This window comes from Taurulus bubalis (assembly GCF_910589615.1).
Source record: "Taurulus bubalis genome assembly, chromosome: 8".
NCBI classification, from domain to species: domain Eukaryota; kingdom Metazoa; phylum Chordata; class Actinopteri; order Perciformes; family Cottidae; genus Taurulus; species Taurulus bubalis.
Genome location: NC_136596.1, coordinates 15,443,845 through 15,461,527, shown reverse-complemented (window position 1 = coordinate 15,461,527; position 17,683 = coordinate 15,443,845). Strand labels below are relative to the sequence as shown.

The 17,683-nt window shown below is 40.3% G+C and overlaps 2 protein-coding genes across 2 annotated transcripts; one reads left to right on the top strand and one right to left on the bottom strand.

The window, feature by feature from the left end:
* Positions 1-359: 359 nt before the first annotated feature.
* Positions 360-5,403, top strand: LOC306740670 (aldehyde dehydrogenase 1A1-like; the record flags this gene model as incomplete). Its single annotated transcript, XM_079222899.1, has 14 exons — positions 360-420; positions 1,390-1,562; positions 1,652-1,756; positions 1,893-2,033; positions 2,113-2,242; positions 2,382-2,443; positions 2,654-2,782; positions 2,951-3,064; positions 3,212-3,314; positions 3,740-3,924; positions 4,033-4,197; positions 4,317-4,474; positions 4,666-4,740; positions 5,331-5,403. 14 exons carry the CDS (start codon positions 360-362, stop codon positions 5,401-5,403), a joined length of 1,674 nt encoding a protein of 557 aa, XP_079079025.1.
* Positions 5,404-6,184: 781 nt separating this feature from the next.
* Positions 6,185-16,548, bottom strand: tmc2b (transmembrane channel-like 2b; the record flags this gene model as incomplete). The annotated part of the gene is made up of 19 exons (XM_079222898.1): positions 6,185-6,411; positions 6,509-6,638; positions 6,758-6,836; positions 7,315-7,440; positions 9,209-9,448; positions 9,696-9,763; positions 10,271-10,399; positions 10,620-10,778; positions 11,560-11,739; positions 11,858-12,052; positions 12,659-12,806; positions 12,899-13,041; positions 13,195-13,293; positions 13,399-13,505; positions 13,612-13,693; positions 13,779-13,869; positions 14,623-14,769; positions 15,843-16,245; positions 16,512-16,548. The coding sequence occupies 19 exons, from the start codon at positions 16,546-16,548 to the stop codon at positions 6,185-6,187; spliced, it is 2,790 nt and encodes a 929-aa protein (XP_079079024.1).
* Positions 16,549-17,683: the final 1,135 nt, after the last annotated feature.

Below are 17,683 nucleotides of genomic sequence, written 5' to 3'. Positions count from 1 at the left end.
GTTGGACCTTCTTAAAACTAGTAATGAGCTAAATAATTCATTTCCTGACTGCTTTTGGTAGCCTACATGAACTATACAAAACAAATGTAAATGAACAATAAAGACAATGTACCATGCACTGGCCTACAGCTAATGGCATGCGCTTCAGAAACGTGCACGCGCCTGCTACGCGGGGACGTGAGGTTATTGGTTCCGTTTGAACGGTAATTAGCACGTGCATTGGGACCAGCAGAGGACCGAGGGCTCCCGGGGCGACGGGAGACGTGATGCTGCATCCTAGCGCTGAGAGTGGCAGGTATATAAAGTTGCTGGGCGGGTCTCCGGTCCACTGACTGTGAGAGGAGCCAGACAGCTGCAACATGCCCGTCATCGGAGCAGGAAACCACCAGACTAGAGACAGCTCATCGGCATCTACCAGAGGTAGGAAACACTTTTAATTATCAAGTTATTACAATTTACTTTATTATATTTGGTAATGGAAATAAAAGTTATTTCTCAAAAGATCCGTGCAAACTAAGCATTTAGAAGCGTGTGCGCCACAAAGCTGGAACAAATCACCAGATTTACCACCTAATCCACTTAAAAACCCTTTATGTTCTTTATGTGCTTTTGACTGAACCTATGCTTTAATACTTGAACCATACTATGGTTCAATTTTCTTTTATAAATTGCATAATGTTTTGTGCTGTTTTTCGCCCTGTTAATATGTTGTATTACATTATGGTGTATGTGTATAGATAGAAAAAACAATATATATATATATATATATATATATATATATATATATATATATATATATATATATATAATAATAATAATAATAATTAGCTAAAGGGCAAACCTCTGCACATTATTCATACCGCATTTGTATTTGTTATGTCTCTGTTTTTCATTGTAACATGAGATATAAAAAAAACAATGACGTCAATAAAAGTACAATTAGGATAACACATTTAAAAGAAGTAACTTTTCATTCAACCCTTCACAGTTTCTCACAGCAGAGCTCATTTAGAATTTCAGCCTTTCTTGCAAATTTGATGAAGCACACCTTTTTCCCGGGCGCGCACCCTGCTGTTCTTCGATTCTCTCTGTCCAAAAGAGGTCAGTCCAGTCCACAGCTCAGAGCCAGCCCGACTTTATGGTGCCAGTCGTAACCCTTGACCCCGTGGTGTTACCCTGCTGACAATATGCCAGTGCCTCATTTGGCACAGCTTCTATCCAGCGGGTTGGGGTGGCAACTTACGTGCAGGGTTATGATGAAAATCGAAAGGAACTATTCTTACTCAGTGATCCACACACACATGGAGTACAGTGTATGGGTAAACACACACATACACACACACACACACACACGTTTAAGTGGACACTTATTCCATGTGTCTTTTTCAGTGGAAAAACATGGCAACATGAACTCTCAGCCCGACAATGACCACCAGCAGCAGTCTGATAACGGGTGCAACCACCAGGGTCCAAACCAGAACCACAAATCAGAGCATGTAGATGGACCTGAGATGCAGGACCTGCCCATGCCAATCCCAGACCCCCTCATTCAGTACACGCAGGTAAGCTGCACAAAGAAATCAAGACTTGGGTGTAAACTTGACTTTTCTGTGCGTATTATTCATTTTCTAATTCTCCTCTGGAATCTCAGTTGTTCATCAATAATGAGTGGCATGAGTCCTGTAACGGAGGAAAGATTCCTGTGTATGATCCCGCCACCGGGAAGCTGCTGTGTGAAGTGGAGGAGGCTGACTCAGTGAGTAAATCCTACATCACCAAGATGTTCAATGCTGAACACATTGTAACGCCCCTTCAAACTAATTTGGGATTTGTGATATGAATAAAATTGACGTGAATTTTGTGACCACCTCCCCAACTTGAACCTGTTGTAGGAAGATGTGGACAAGGCAGTGAGGAGTGCCAGAGCTGCTTTCCAAATGGGGTCTCCATGGCGATCCATGGACGCCTCAGACCGAGGCCTCCTAATTAACAAACTTGCTGACTTAGTGTTGAGAGACCGTCTACTACTGGCAGTGAGAAATGCACACACACGTACTCAACTGGTTTATGGGGTGATTACTCTTTGTATTAACAACTGTGTTTTATTTCTAGACACTTGAGGCTCTGGACTCTGGCAAAGTATTTCTCATGGCATATTTTGTAGATCTAATGGCCACGGTTAAAACCTTGAGATATTATGGTGGCTGGGCAGACAAGATTCAAGGCAAAACCATCCCCGTAGGTGAGTTGCCCTTTTTTCAATCTTGCTCACCAATGCATTTAGATCATAAATGTTACCATGTCGGACAAGTGTGTTTTAATATAAAAGCCACAGTGTCAGTGATTGAAGCGATCATGAATTAACTATGCATTTTTTTCAGATGGAGAGTATTTTACTTACACACGCCATGAACCCATTGGGGTATGTGGCCAGATCATTCCTGTGAGTATAAAGACAAAACACTTAAAAACAGATGGTTACCGTAGACATTAGTTTCTCCACTGAATTGTAATGAGAAAGGTTGTAGTTTAAGTATCCAGAATAGTCTGTGCCTCTGCATGTACCTGCTAATGCTCATTAGATATTAATCATACTATTCCAAGTTCCTTATGTTGTTGCAAGTCAAGCATGTCTATGCATTTTGGCCCACAGTGGAACTTCCCAGTGATGATGTTCGCGTGGAAAATTGCTCCTGCTCTGTGCTGTGGGAACACTGTTGTCATCAAACCTGCAGAACAGACCCCATTATCAGCCCTGCACATGGCTGCGCTCATCAAAGAGGTACTTGAATTATTATTTTTCCCCAACAGTAATATAAGGTCAAAAGACCATGTAGGCAAAAGTCATACACTTGTATTAAAAAATTGCAGAGACCTATGTAGCTTTAAAAGTAGAAAGACTGCTCTTAGATTATGTTTCATTTAAAGATGAACATGTGTCTGTGTTCAGGCTGGGTTTCCTCCAGGAGTGGTGAACGTGGTGCCAGGGTATGGTCAGACAGCAGGCAGTGCCATTTCCCACCACATGGATATCGACAAAGTAGCCTTCACCGGATCTACTGATGTGAGTGTCTCCTGAAATGAATAGCAAATTGAGCTGGTATCTCTTCTCTTCTTTTTCTTTGTGTTTAATTTTGCTTTGCTCCTATTTGTGTTAACTCTTTCGCTGTAATGTAACTGCGTGTCCAACATTGTCGTAATCGGTTGCCAGGTTGGAAAACTCATCCAGAAGGCTGCGGGTGACAGCAACCTGAAAAGAGTTACACTAGAACTCGGTGGAAAAAACCCAAACATTGTCTTTGCTGACTGTGACTGTAAGTAGTAACAGTTACTGGATTACTTTAGTTGCACCTTAAAGGTAATGTTCTTTTTGTACCTTCACTGTGTGTTTACAGTACGTTATCTCAAGGATGGCATTATTCTATGCACAGTTGATGAAGTCAAGATGCTTTAAAATGACTAAAAATGACAGCATGCTAGACTGTTCTTGTTAATTTAGTATTTCCAGAGCATAATGAAAAGTCAGGAACCTTGTACTGTACCTTCAGTGTAAACTGTGAATGGACCACACTTGAGAGGTGGCAGGTGTAACTTCAACCATGCACTATTGCTGATCAACATTTTCAAATGGCGCTGGAGGCAAATTAGACTCAAACAGGGATTATACGGTGTCACCCTTTCCACTTCCTGTCAACAGTATTGCTGCAGTACTTTATATGTGCACATGTTTGTCTTGCAGTAGAGTATGCAGTGGATCAGGCCCATAGTGGCCTCTTCTTTAACCAGGGCCAGTGCTGTCTGGCTGGATCCAGGGTGTTTGTAGAGGAACCGATCTATGAAGAGTTTGTCCACCGCAGTGTGGAAAAGGCCAGATCCAAAGTCCTGGGAAACCCACTGCTGCCAGGGGTTGAACAGGGACCACAGGTACGGCATACAGTTAGACTATAGTATCTGCTCAAAGATCTCCACTGCCACTTGACTGCAAGCTTTACGTGCTAAGAGAAATTATATTTGAGATGCTGTTTTCTCCAGATTGACCAGAAGCATTTTGATAAGATAATGGAGCTGATAGAGAGCGGAAAGAGGGAGGGAGCCACGCTGGAGTGTGGGGGATCCGCATGGGGTAAGCAGGGACTTTTCATCCAACCCACCGTCTTCTCAAATGTCACAGATGACATGCGCATCGCTAAAGAAGAGGTACTGTGCTCTGAAACACACACCTGCACGGACACAACCACACTTGACACGTGTTCAGAATTTCCTCCTCATGTAAGCTTTTTATTGTTGTCACCACGTTTCCCCCTTTTACCTCTCAGATTTTTGGTCCAGTGCAACAGATCATGTGTTTCCATGGCACCCATGAAGTCATCCACAGAGCAAACACCACACACTACGGCCTAGCAGCAGGAGTGTTTACTAACGACATCGACAAAGCTCTCACAGTCTCTTCTGCTCTGCAGGCTGGCATGGTCTGGTAGGGATCAAATAGTCTAAAATGCATCTTCAGCAGCCCAGGCTGTGTGCATCAAACAGTAAAACCAAAGAAACCTATAAAGAAATATTAGACTTAAAAAATATATTCCCATTTTGCCTCATAGCATCAGCTTGTGTAAAAGGGTTGGCGATTTTTTGGAATGAGGTGAAACTATTGTTTCTTTTTTTTAGGGTGAACTGCTACAATGCCATGAGTGCTCAGTGTCCCTTTGGTGGCTTCAAGATGTCTGGGAACGGGAGGGAATTGTGAGTAATACCATTGCATATTATCTTAACTTTAGCTTGGCTGGTGCTTGATGTTTGGTTTCAGAGGTGAGGACATTACATTTACTTAGTAGATGTTTTTATCCAGAGTGGCTTACAATAAGTGCATTAAACCACATGGCTATAAATAATATGCATGTTGTTTTCTTTATTATATTCATTTATAGGTAGCACTTTATAATAAGTACACACTATTTAGCATTAGTAAAGCATGAATAAACACTGAATTCATCATTTAGTTGGTATGTTGCTTAACAGGAAAAATGTACTTGCTACTGTTTGTAAAACATAGTGCTGTGAGTGCACTGTAGCCTAGTTATTTTTGTGAATTAATTAAAATAAAACTGTAAAAGTGAGTGGGACAAAATAAGATTTTAAAATGTGTGCCCAGAGGAAAAGAAGTCCTTGCTGGTACAACAAACATGGCAGCAGCATTTTATACTCAATGTATTTACATCCACAACATAGCTACATGTAGGTTGGTTCTTCGGTACTTGTAACATCTTTACTGGTAAATATTGCTCATGTAATGTTCCTCACATAATTAGTGGTGTTTTTTTGTATTATTTCAGAGGGGAATATGCTCTTCAGGAGTACACAGAAGTCAAGGCTGTCACCATCAAAATCTCACAGAAGAACTCATAATACCGTCATCTCATAGGACTTACTGTTTCCTGTCTTTAATTCTCTACCACCACACAGCTTCAGATCTTCCAAACACATTTTGCAATAATGATATTGCACCTGGAACATTTGGAGCATTTGAACATCAATGATGTGTCACTCCTTGAACATTTACACCTGTCATTTCTCTTAAGATATTCCTATTTTTACAGCCTTGTGTCTCTTTCTCTTTATATTGCTGTGATAATACTTACTTTCATTTATCTATTTTTCTTTAGTGCACTATTTCAGAGGTATTCAACAGTTTAGTGAACAGCATGTTCTCTATTAGTATCCGTCATGTGTATCAAGAGAATATGTTTCTTCAATATTTTAATAGTTGTCATACAAAAAATAGAAAGACATTTGACATACTATTTACATGGATTTCCAAATAAGATCCATAAAACTGTTGACCGATATTATGAACCAGTAAACCTTACACGGATTGCAATGTAGTCAACATGATCCACCTTCAGTCTGAGGACATAAGGGGATTTGACTGGATGCTCAATGGTTGATTATACTCGATTAAGTATTTGGCATGTTTGAAATACTAATTGTATGCTTTGCATTGAGGCGGAAAGTAACTGTTAATAAATGAATGTATATTCATAATTTTTCTCAGACAATCAATTACTTGTAAAGAATTTAAAGATTTGATATTCTAGTGGCACCTTTCATATAGAGTATGACTATGACTGCAGTTCTAGTATTAAGAGACACTTTTATCTCTGGTAAATTGTAGGTTTTAGTCTATGAATCATGACTCATATCGCCTTGGAGGCCCACCCCGACCTCTTCCTCTACCAGGCCCAGGTTGAGGCCCCCTGGCATTCCCAGGTGGCCCTCTTCTTGGGCCCGGGGCATAGGTCACTGGAGCTTTGGGGTTTGGGGCAGCCAGTGACACATCCTTTTGCAGATTTACCCCTTTTGCCGCTGCACCTGGCTTCATTTTGGGAGACTTGCTGCCCTTCGCGACTACAACATCTTAGAAGACAGACAGAGAGCAAAAAGAGTGGTGAGGACAATAAATTGCAAAGTTTCTGATAGCATGTGCAATACAGGAATATATTTGTGTGTGTACCAGGTGGGGGTGGCTTTTCCTCGATGGGAGACGGTATTAGAGACTTGTTTGGCAGCAGGTCCTCCAAGTCTATCATCACTTGATTAGTGCTGTCCTTGTTGTTCCTGCGGTTCTTCTCTTCATCTCGCGCCTAAAGTGTTAAACCAGACAGTCATGTGTTTGATCAAGTCTTGAACACAGGAAATATTGAAAAAAGAGGAAAACAAGGGGAAGAAAACAGAATTTAGGTATAACAGGCCTCATACTGACCATTTTCATCTTCTTTTTAAGGTCCATGTTAGCTTGTTGGTATCCCTTTGACACGGCATTCAGGTAGTAGAGGGCCAACCTGTTGTGCATTATTAGATTAAGTCTTTAAACAGTACGACAGCTGAGACCACAGTCAGGCTGATAGACCCCCCGTAGTAGTATAACAAAATCATCCCAGCAAGTCACTGGTTAGTTGCTCATCTATTCTCTCCCTTTCAGATTTTTGAGTTTTCTGGAAATGTGTGTTGACTCTCACCACAGATACATCGTCCCTTCAGCATCATAGTCTTGGATTGTGGTTCTCTCACATCATCACCTTGTCCATCATTGCTACTTTCAGAGAGACCTTCAATTTGACTTGATTCTGCTTCAACTTTCTATGTAAAATTTGGTTGCAACTTTCTCAAAATGGTTAGCTGTTAACCATTACCGCCGAGAACTGAATGTAATTTCAGTTTTCCCTCCTCTCAATAGCCTACGGGGAATGGCTCTACAGCTCAATTTGCCTTCTTGGCAGATCCAGCACAGTGTTTTTCAGTTGATATTTGAATACCTACATCATGAGGAGGACAGCAGGTAGGATGAGTCCGGGGTTTGTAGCATACGAAAAAATGTTCCCGATGAAGGACGGTAGGTCCTGTTCTATAGTCTCCATTACCACGTCATACATCTTGTCCTGGCCACTGGGGGGAAAACATGAATCAAACGCAATAGATGTATATCAATAAAAGGTCTCCAGCAAATGTGAGGCAGTTTAACCATGTTTAGGCACAAATATGCTTGAGTGCCTCTCAAATTAGAGTTATGATCATCCTGTTGAACATTTAATAAACTGAAACAAAATGTGTGAAAAGAGCTTATTTCACAAAAAAGTTATATCACTATGCAGATATGAATCTTGAACTACCAGCAAGCTACTGCAACATGGGTTTAATTAGATGTAGTTCGATACCAGAGGTGTCAAGTAACGAAGTACAAATACTTCGTTACATTACTTTAGTAGAAATTTTGGGTATCTATACTTTACTGGAGTATTTATTTTTTAGACGACTTTTTACTTCTACTCCTTGTATTTTCACGCAAATATCTGTACATTCTACTCCCTACATTCATATATTACAAAAGTACAAAGTACACGGATCTAAAACTAAGTCATTAATAAATACATGGACAAATGCCTGTACTTTCGGGTAAATGGTTACGGTACGCGGTTAACAGGTTACGCTTGCGCATGCGCGATTTGACGCGACGCCGTGAGCTCCGTGAGCTCGTCTTTTCCTGCTGTTGCGTTTCTCAAAATAAAAAAACAGATCTAAGCTCAATATTGAGCATGAATTGAGAGAGGCCGCACGCAGACCGTGGAGGAAAGCAGTTCACTGCAGCCACTAATACTGATACAACGTGATGGCTCACATATCTGCACTCATTCTGTTTTGTTTGGCAAAAAAAATTAAAAGCTTATTGTTTTCCACAATGAGCTATTTAGTAGTAACTAAATATGAGTATTCTTTTGCACAGATAGAACTTACACAAAGCATTGTTGGTGGGGCAATCTGATTTACTTGAAAGTGATTGCAATTGTCTTTATTCTGTTATTTATAAAAGCACAGATGAGTCACACAATTATGTTATTTACAGAAAAAGTTTGAGAACCACAGCTTTAAGTGTTTGTGTCGGAGTCGCCGCCGCCTATTTTGCACTATTACAATACTTATAGGCAACTAGTTATCATGTCTTCCGCTCCATGAAACGCATGTTAATGCTCAGTAGTACACATATGGTACTTTAATGTATTTGCATTGTAATAAAATGTGATCATTTTAAATGGGCATATATGCAGCTGAAACGGGTAGCCTAGTGCATCCCACATTTTTCAACATAACATTTTAAAACATCATGGCCTTTATAAAAATGATTGTTTTGGGGGAGGTGGGGTAGTGCACTATAGGCCCCTGAGACGCGGCTTAAGAGTTTGTCCTTAATGGAAAAAAAAACATTCCCCTTACATTACTTTTACTTTTATACTTTTAAGTAATTTTTAAACGAGTACTTTTACACTTTTACTTAAGTAAAAAGCTTGAGTTGATACTTCAACTTTTACATAAGTATTTTTAAACCCTAGTATCTATACTTCTACTTGAGTAATGAATGTGAATACTTTTGACACCTCTGTTCGATACTCACAAACACTGAGAGTGAGCAACTGACAGACTGACACTGTAAATACTAGAATAGTCTTTTAAAAAAAGAAATTGTACATTTGGATAAATGAAATCCATAGGTTTTAAATAGTTTCAGATAGATACATTATGTTCAATACATGACTACGTTTATTTTACCTGTCGAAGAACCCATAATTAACAATCAAAACAATCTAACTTTGTAAATGTAATTAATTTCACTATCATGTAGTGTAACACATCAGTCCTACTGTCTCCATCTCTTACTGACCTGAATGGCCCACAGTCAAACGACGGGGACAATGTCATGATGGTGTAGACAACAGGCAGCAGGCTGAGGAACAGCACAAGCAGCAACAGGCCCATGTAGAAGTTGTTGGACCGCGAGGCCTTGAAAACTCGCTCATGAGGAACATTACAGCACATCACTGCCCAGCACTGGTAGTACATTGAGGACAGGAGACGCAAAATGTTCAGACCCACCAGACCTGGAGCGTAAAATGCTCCCATCCTGAGGAAAACAGCAGCAACATTATTTAAAAAAGATCAAATTATCAGCCAGCTTTTAACTAATCATAGAAGAAAGAAAATAAGTCAACTGAGTATTCTAATTTATGATTGCATGTCATTCATTTGAGTTACTTTTGCAATAGCTAACAGTCAAACAAAGAACACAAATGATATCAAGGCAGGCACTTCACACTCACTTTTTAAAAATGATTAGCACATTAGTGACAGAAACATACGGAGTAATTCACCATATCATTCCTTGATTGAAGACAAGCCCGAGCACATTTCCACTGATGTCAAACTCCCCATATGAAGGCTGGAATCAACACAACGATATGATTATCATGCTAAAAGTAATTAGCATGAACCAGCTCACTTTGCCAGCTCTCTCTCTCTCTCTCTCTCTCTCTCTCTCTCTCTCTCTCTCTCTCTCTCTCTGTATTTAAGTTCTCATTGCAGTGTCCTGTATCACTGGATGTTAGGGATCAGCTGTCCTGCCAGATGTCATTGTATGGTATCAGGTTGACTTTGATCCAATAAGAACTGTGCTGTACTCAAACAGTGTTCAATAATAGCTGAATGACAAGGTAGTTATACAATGTTGAAATAAACGGATACACCTTCTTGAAATTTACATTTGGCCCCATGACTGCAGACACTTGCTGTAACTCAATCTTAACAGCACAGAAAATAGAATGTGCAAAATTGTGTCTGGTTAAATATTATTGCTTCTTTACCTAATCAAACAAAAACAAAAAAAACACATAATGTACACAGGGACACAGTGACACACTAACACACACTACGAGTAGCCTATACTCACAAATCCGGCCTCCAGGTCCCAGCACCAGCAGTAGTTAAGAAAGCGGACAATGACAGCTCGCAGAAAGTCACCCACCAGGATGGTCAAATAGCTCACCTGAATGTCCGAAACGACCAGCTTCACAAATCCCTACACAGCATCAGAAACCAATGACAAAAGAAGCAAAAGAAATAGGAAGACAAATACAAACCTACCAATTAATTCAAATGATTGGTCTCTTCTGTTTGATTAATCGTAGGGTAAAGTGAAGGAATGATGCTGCAAATTTGATCTAAAAGTCTACTGCAGCTATCTATACACCCATAATTTCTCATTCACCATTGGAAAACATTATAATGCCACTACTGACTATTCCCACTGCATTCTCCCAGCAGGGTCCTCTGATGACGTCAGCTGGGGACACATTTGGAGGAGGCACAACTGTCGTGTTGAAGTGGGAGCTGTAGTTGGCGTGGTACTGGTTCAAAGCCCATATAGTGGCATTCCTGATGGACTTCTCTGTCTCCAGCTAAAGAATAGGAAATACGTCATGAAAGCATATTCAAAGCATAGCAAATCAAACTTTATTTACGTACCACAATTCACACCCATTGAGATACACACAGTTTGCTGCCTTGATTTAAAGAAGTAGTTAAGGAAATGGAGCTTAGCGGTAGTTCAGGAAGGAAGACCCTACACTACAGGTCGTCCATGTATCGCAGTCTATTTCTTCATTACGGTAGCAGCTGATCAGGGGGTAGGGAGGTGTCCACTTGAAAGCAACCAACCGAAGGCATCACAGTGTCCCTAAGCCAATCAGGTCGTTGCTGTCAAACTTTAAAGGTGTGCTCTACTCTGTGCTGTCAGTTGTCATTTCAGCGTGGAAATGAATGTGACCCTCCTCCACCCCAGTCACCTCCAGGCAGCAGGCAGTCAACTCCTCACTCATCACTGAAGGACAGCAACTCCCTTCTTCACCACCACCACCACCACCAGTGTCCGGACTCCAGGGGGGATTCGGCCGGGTCAGAACTCAGCGTCCCTGCCCCTTGTTTATCCTGGTTCAGGATAGAGTCCGATCGCCAAAGACTTTGCACTATTGTTGCACTATTCATTGTGATTCCAATGGAATAAAATTATTGTGAATTCGGAACAAGTCTCTCCTGATTGAAATACTATTCACTTTCTGGTTGACAGTTGGATGAGAAGCTCGATACCACTTTTTTCCATTATATTAAACTTTTGCTTTAAAGGTATCTGCTGTCACAAAATAGGCAACAGGAAGAAACATACACACACATCCCTCATACCTTTTCATTAACCTCATCAAACAGGGCGAAAAGGAAGGTGTACAGGTTTCCCAGGAAGAGGGCAAAGATTCGTCCTAGCTGCCACTTGAGAGCAATACGAGGGTGGTAATCTTCCAACTCTGCAATGGTTTCAAACAGAGGAGGACACACCAACCCCAGCAGAGACATCACAAACTCCACCTGATACATTGGACAAGAGAGGGGAATTATTGATCTCATTTTCACTCTCATTTCAAAGCAGCGATTCTCCCAAATCTCCTTATGTTATCTACAAATTCCACATGTAATGTCCACCTGCCTCGTTTTTTTCAAGCCACGAGAGTTTTTCTTGCTCCATCTTAGCAAAGTCTTGCGAGCGTTTCACTACAAAGTAGATGAGGTATCCGCTGCCTCCAAGAGTGCATGTGATCAGAAGGTTTGCCAGAAGCCTGAGGAAGCGTCGGAGATGGATGTTTTCATCCTTCTGGTTCTCCTGTTCATCCACAATGGATTCCTACAGCAAGGCAAAATAAAAGTCGGTATAAGAGAACAAAGTTGTGATTACTTGAGTATTTTCCATTTGCAAACTTTAGAAGTTTTTAAATATTAAATTAAATATTGCAATGTCCAAAAAGTTGATATACAATTTCTTCAGTGCATCTCTAAAAATAAGACAAAAACAACATACACGTACAAATAAGTAAATATAATATAACAAACATACTATGATAAATAAATAAAACCCTAAAGTGCTTTGTGCAGCTACCTTTCTACTTCTAAAGTGTTTGTTGGCTGATGCTTGTTCTACTACTATAGATATACTACTAGCCGGGCAGCTCAGCCGTCGCCATGTTGAGAGCCGTTGGGAGGTAATAGAAATGCTCTGAATTCCATCGATTGAACAAAACACAAATTATCTTGATGAATTTGGTATCTCAGGTTCTTCCACGATGGCTTTTTCTATGTATGATTGTTACATTTTGGTGCATCAAAAGAAAAGTTTTTCTTATGTTAAACTACTTATCTTCCAACACAAATACACACACACACACACACACACACACACACACACACACACACACACACACACACACACACACACACACACACACCTGCTAACCTTGAAGCTGGTGGTAATGGAGGCGTACTTGTTGTCTGCAGTCTCTGGGTTTCCTATCAGGTAGTCCCAGCTGGTGAACATCTTCCAGCTGAAAGTGAATTCTCCCTCCTCCCCTCCGTCACCGCCTTCATTTGAGTTACGAGCCATCCTGAGAAGACGAAAAGACCACATTAAAAATACACAAACATCTCCGTCTTCATGTATACATGTACATCTGATTGTTTGTGTGTCTTGCCTTACGTTCTTATGACAACCATCAGGCTGTACCCAAAGATGCCAACTCCCACCAGCAGGTATGACAGAGGGAGTCTGAACTTCAGCACCCCTATCATTCGATCGTTGTTGTAGTAACCGTAGAACAAAAAGGAGTACTTGCAGAATCCCTGTTGATAAGGTATTAAAAGATTAAAATTGTGCAAACAGGTGCCCGACAAATAAAACGTTAACATCTTCATAAATCTTAATGAAAAACAAGACACCCAATGAGTCTACAGCCGTGCTATCAACAAACTGATGAATAAAGCTTAGATACTAACTCCAAAGTCATTGAGCACAGAGAAGTCCATGGCGGTGTCCTGCTCCTCTCGAGGCACAGTTTTCCTGGGAATAGAGCCGTATGGAAGACCCATGAGAATCTAAACAGAGGAGAGGGATGGGGGTGAGAAAAGAGAGCTAAAACACATGTACAATGTCCTAATGTACCCAATGTGCACACTGTGCTAACATGAGAGAGGCTGTACCTCAGGCAGAACCACCAGGCCAAACATGAACCCAAACAGGACCATATTCAGACCGTACATCCACCTCAGGAAAATAAAGTAGGATGCCACAGATGATCCAAAGTGACCTATGATTACGAGAACAGAGAACTTGACTTAGAAATGAGGTTGTATTAGAAACAGTGAGGTCATAGCTCAGAGATTATTTTCCATTGATGTCATAACAGTACCAACTTTCTACATCCTTTATCTTCCTCTCCCAGGGTATACAGGCTGTTTTGAAGTTTTCAAAGTCACGTTTAAACTTGATTAGTTTCTGAAATAAATAAAAAGGTTTAAAATCTCCACAATATCCTCCTCATTCTAAAATTGTATTAAGTGTTGCAAAATGATCAGATTACCTTAGCCATCATGACTTTGAATGCATACAGCTTCCTTCCTTTTCCTTTCCCAAGAGCTCCTTCAAATTCTTCAACAAACTCCTGCGCCTCCCTGTTTGACCAGAGAAAACGTCTATGAGATTAAATGTGCAACATGCAAATGAAAAACACAATCTACCTAAGCAACGACTTAATTAGTCAGTGGCAACAGGAACAACAGGACAAACGACAGGTTTGGGATGATTTACTGATTGATGAAGTTGCCTTGTTTAAGATAAGAGCTATCGGAAGGAGGACTTGGCAAGCAGCAGGTCAGTTAGCCACAACATGCATTGAACAGTGTCGAGCTCATGAAAAAGTTAAGGCAAGTCACCTATCAGGTTGCTTACACTGATCTGTACATAGAGAAGCATACACACCGAGTACACACACACTATTAGCCCTTGTAAGGCAGCTGATAATGCCTTCTTACACTGAGAAGATGTGTAACAGGCTAAACTACAGACAACTGGGTGAGTGCTGGTTTTGTTTATCTGAGATGTACAACTGTATTTATATGTCTTCTGTGCATCTCACAAAAGGAGAAGTTATATATTTGAAAACATTTGTAATGGAGATGAACAAAGACTAGGATCTAATTATTTTCCATGTTTCCATATAGGATATGTTTTAATAATGAATGATCAACATCACATTTACGTGACATGAGTGATGGTCGGCATTTAGGAAGGTGGTCCTAAGAAATAGTCAATGACCAAAAAAACTAATGAGTAACAAACAAAAAAACATGAAGAACAAATTTCAATCAACAAAAATTGCACTAATCACACGTAAGCAGGCAGAGGATGTGAGTTTTTGTTTTTACTTGAGCAGCACAAGTCTCCTCTTCATGCGCCAGGGTTTGTTCCTCAACGTAGCAATCAGTTTCTTCTTCTCCTCTACCTGTTCCTTGAGGGCTGCGATCTCTCCCTCCGACAGCGATTCTTCACCAGAATCAGAGGAGGAGGAAGAGCTGATGAAGGGAAAGAGCTGTCACATGTCATGGCTTTGACAAGGCACTACGGGAACCAAATCTGAAACCTTGCGTGAACCTCTTTTCATTTAAAACATGTGTTTATGACCAAATACCTGCCAAATGTATGGCATTCCCATCAGCCTCAGCTGTACTTTGTGTTTAGTGCTGGTTAGCAAATGTTAGCATGCTATCTCGTAGGTTTAACATTACGCTCTCAGCGTGTTGTCATGCTGATATTAGCATTTTGCAATTGCTCAACAGTGCAATTAAGGAGTACAGTCTCAAATAAGTAATTTGTGGTAGTGTGGTCTGAAGGCAAAAGTGTGTAGTTGCTTCGGCCGGACACCGCACATTTCTTTAATTTTTCTTTATGACAGCATGCTTTGCTGTTTGTGATTTTCAAATTGAACACATTGGCTTAAAAGTCAATGTCAATGTCAAATGACATGACATTTTGTAGGTATTTAGAATGCAATAACGCCACCATTCCTCCTTTTTTTTCATGTTACGCAGTGTAGTCTAAATTTACTGCAATCTAAATATGCGTAAATATGCCAAGCTCAGAGTGAGTGACACAGTATAGGGTTTTTGTAAATTTCTACACAAATTAAGTTATCACATTCAACTCTTTAAAAGGGCAGTTATAAGAATCAATTCATCTGCTTTTTTAACATTTAAAATGCAGCCAACTCCCAAACACTCCCAATTAAACAGGAGTCAGATCTGGTGTCTCAGGATGTTTTGTCCTGTTGTCTTTACTTTAAGGCAGCAGTAATGGATGAACAAATGAGATTACACCATCCATCACAGCAGCCAAAAATCTGCAATATGTAAACTTATTCACCATGCTAGGCTGGTGATGGACATACCAGCCATTATTAGTTATTAGAGTATGCTATGTTGTAATAATATTGAAGTAATTGTTAATGTTTCATTTCCCTGAACATATGCCACATAGCTTCGTATCAGAGTCTGCCAGAGGTGTGCATGAGACTGAATGAAGAAAGCCCAAACAGGTGTGTGGAGCATACAGGTATAAGGTGAATGTCAGCCTTGAGAGAATACTGCACCTGCTCAACTTCCCATTCTTCTTTTTCTTGTCATTCTCACCACCGATATTCTTCCCTTGTTTCCCTTTAACGTTTCCCTTCTTCTCCTTGTTCTGGTCCTCTTTCTCCTTTTTCGACACGGCTGTCCCTCGCTTTTTCCTTTTCTCTCTGTCTTCTTCGATATCCTCCTCGCTCTCTTCTACAGCTTTCTTCCTGGAGGCTTTTGAACTTTTTCTTTTCCCACTTCGGTTGTCTTCCTCATCCTCTTCATCACTGTTCCGGGGCTTGGCCTTCTTCTTCCGTACTCTTTTCCTTGGTGCTTCATCCTCCTCATCCTCCTCATCATCCACCTCATGATCGCTGACTGGTTTGGATTTACGTTGTGGCTTGGCTCTTCTGTTTTTAGTCCTCCGCCTTGAATCATCTGAAACAAACATACATTTTAGATAAGTAGCTGAAAGATCGTCAAAAGTACAAAGTACACTAATAATGTGGAGAGGAATCCTATGATATTATTCCAGTCAGTTTGTATAAAAGAGAACATGTAGTCTTGAAGAACAGATATGGAAGAGGTAAAAACAAGCAGTAATTTACACTTGTTTGCCATCACCACATTGTGGCAAATCGTAAAGACATAGTCATACCTTGTTCAATTAAACTGCCTCTCCAATGAAAAGCAAACAAACTCACCTTCACTACCACTGTCTGATACAATATCAATCTCCATCCCAACTGTGAACATACAGAAAAAACACACATTTAAGGGATTCATCTCAACAAAAGATATTTAGCACTAAACAATTTACTTTTACTTAGTCATTAGCAATATAATCAAAAAGTAAGTATTTAAAGTTATTAGAAACAATTAAAGACAGCAAAAAAGACTAAACAAAGATTTGTACCTTCTTCAACCTTAATTGCAGCATTGTTTTTCCTCTTTGGAGGCATTTTGCTGCTTCTCCATAAATTATTTCCTGCAGTTAGTCCTCTGCTCACTTCAGACTTGTCTCCTCTCCATCCATGAGTCACTCGGTGCAAGGGGCTGTGAAGGTACTGTGTCAGAAAGCCAGGATACACCCCCTCTCTCACACACACACACACACACACACACACACACACACACACACATTCATGCAGGAACAGGTGCTCCTTTGTTTAGGCTGTTCAAAGACCGGGCTCCTTGACGACCGTTAAAGACAACACAATTCATTAGATGATAATCAGGATGCCGGAAGAAAACAGGATCATACAATGGACGTGTCTATCAGAATGCTAATTGTTTTTCACTGGAGCAATAGGAGCTTGATTACAGTTTAATCCTCAAGTTTATTCAAATTGGTAATTTGACTTCCCTAATTAGGGCCCGAGCACTGACGTAGTCAGAGTGGAGGACCTATTGTTATTCAAATGTTTATTTATTATTCTTCACCAATGCGCAGGGAAAAGAGGTGCTTGGGATTAACCTAAATTCTTCAAATTCAAATTTGCACACCCATCCGACTCGGCGAAAATTTTAATATAATTTGGGTGTCGACCAAAAGTCTGAGAAAATGTCTCTATAGCGCCCCCTTTAGTTGTGAAAGCCCATCCTTTTTGCGAACTTTGACCGATTGACTTGAAATTTTGCAAACATGTCCGGGTGGGACTGCTCTACAAAAAAGTAACCTGTGAAATTAAAATGCGCCTAATTAGATTTTCCGCCATTTTGAATTTTGTAAAAAAAACACATTTTTGCCCATTCCTCCTAAACGCTAGGTCCATTTCTTACAAAGTTTTCTGTGGATAATCATTGGCTCAATGTGATCAAAGGATATCTTCCACTTTGTTGATATCCCATTGCGTTCAGAAGTTATTAACCAATT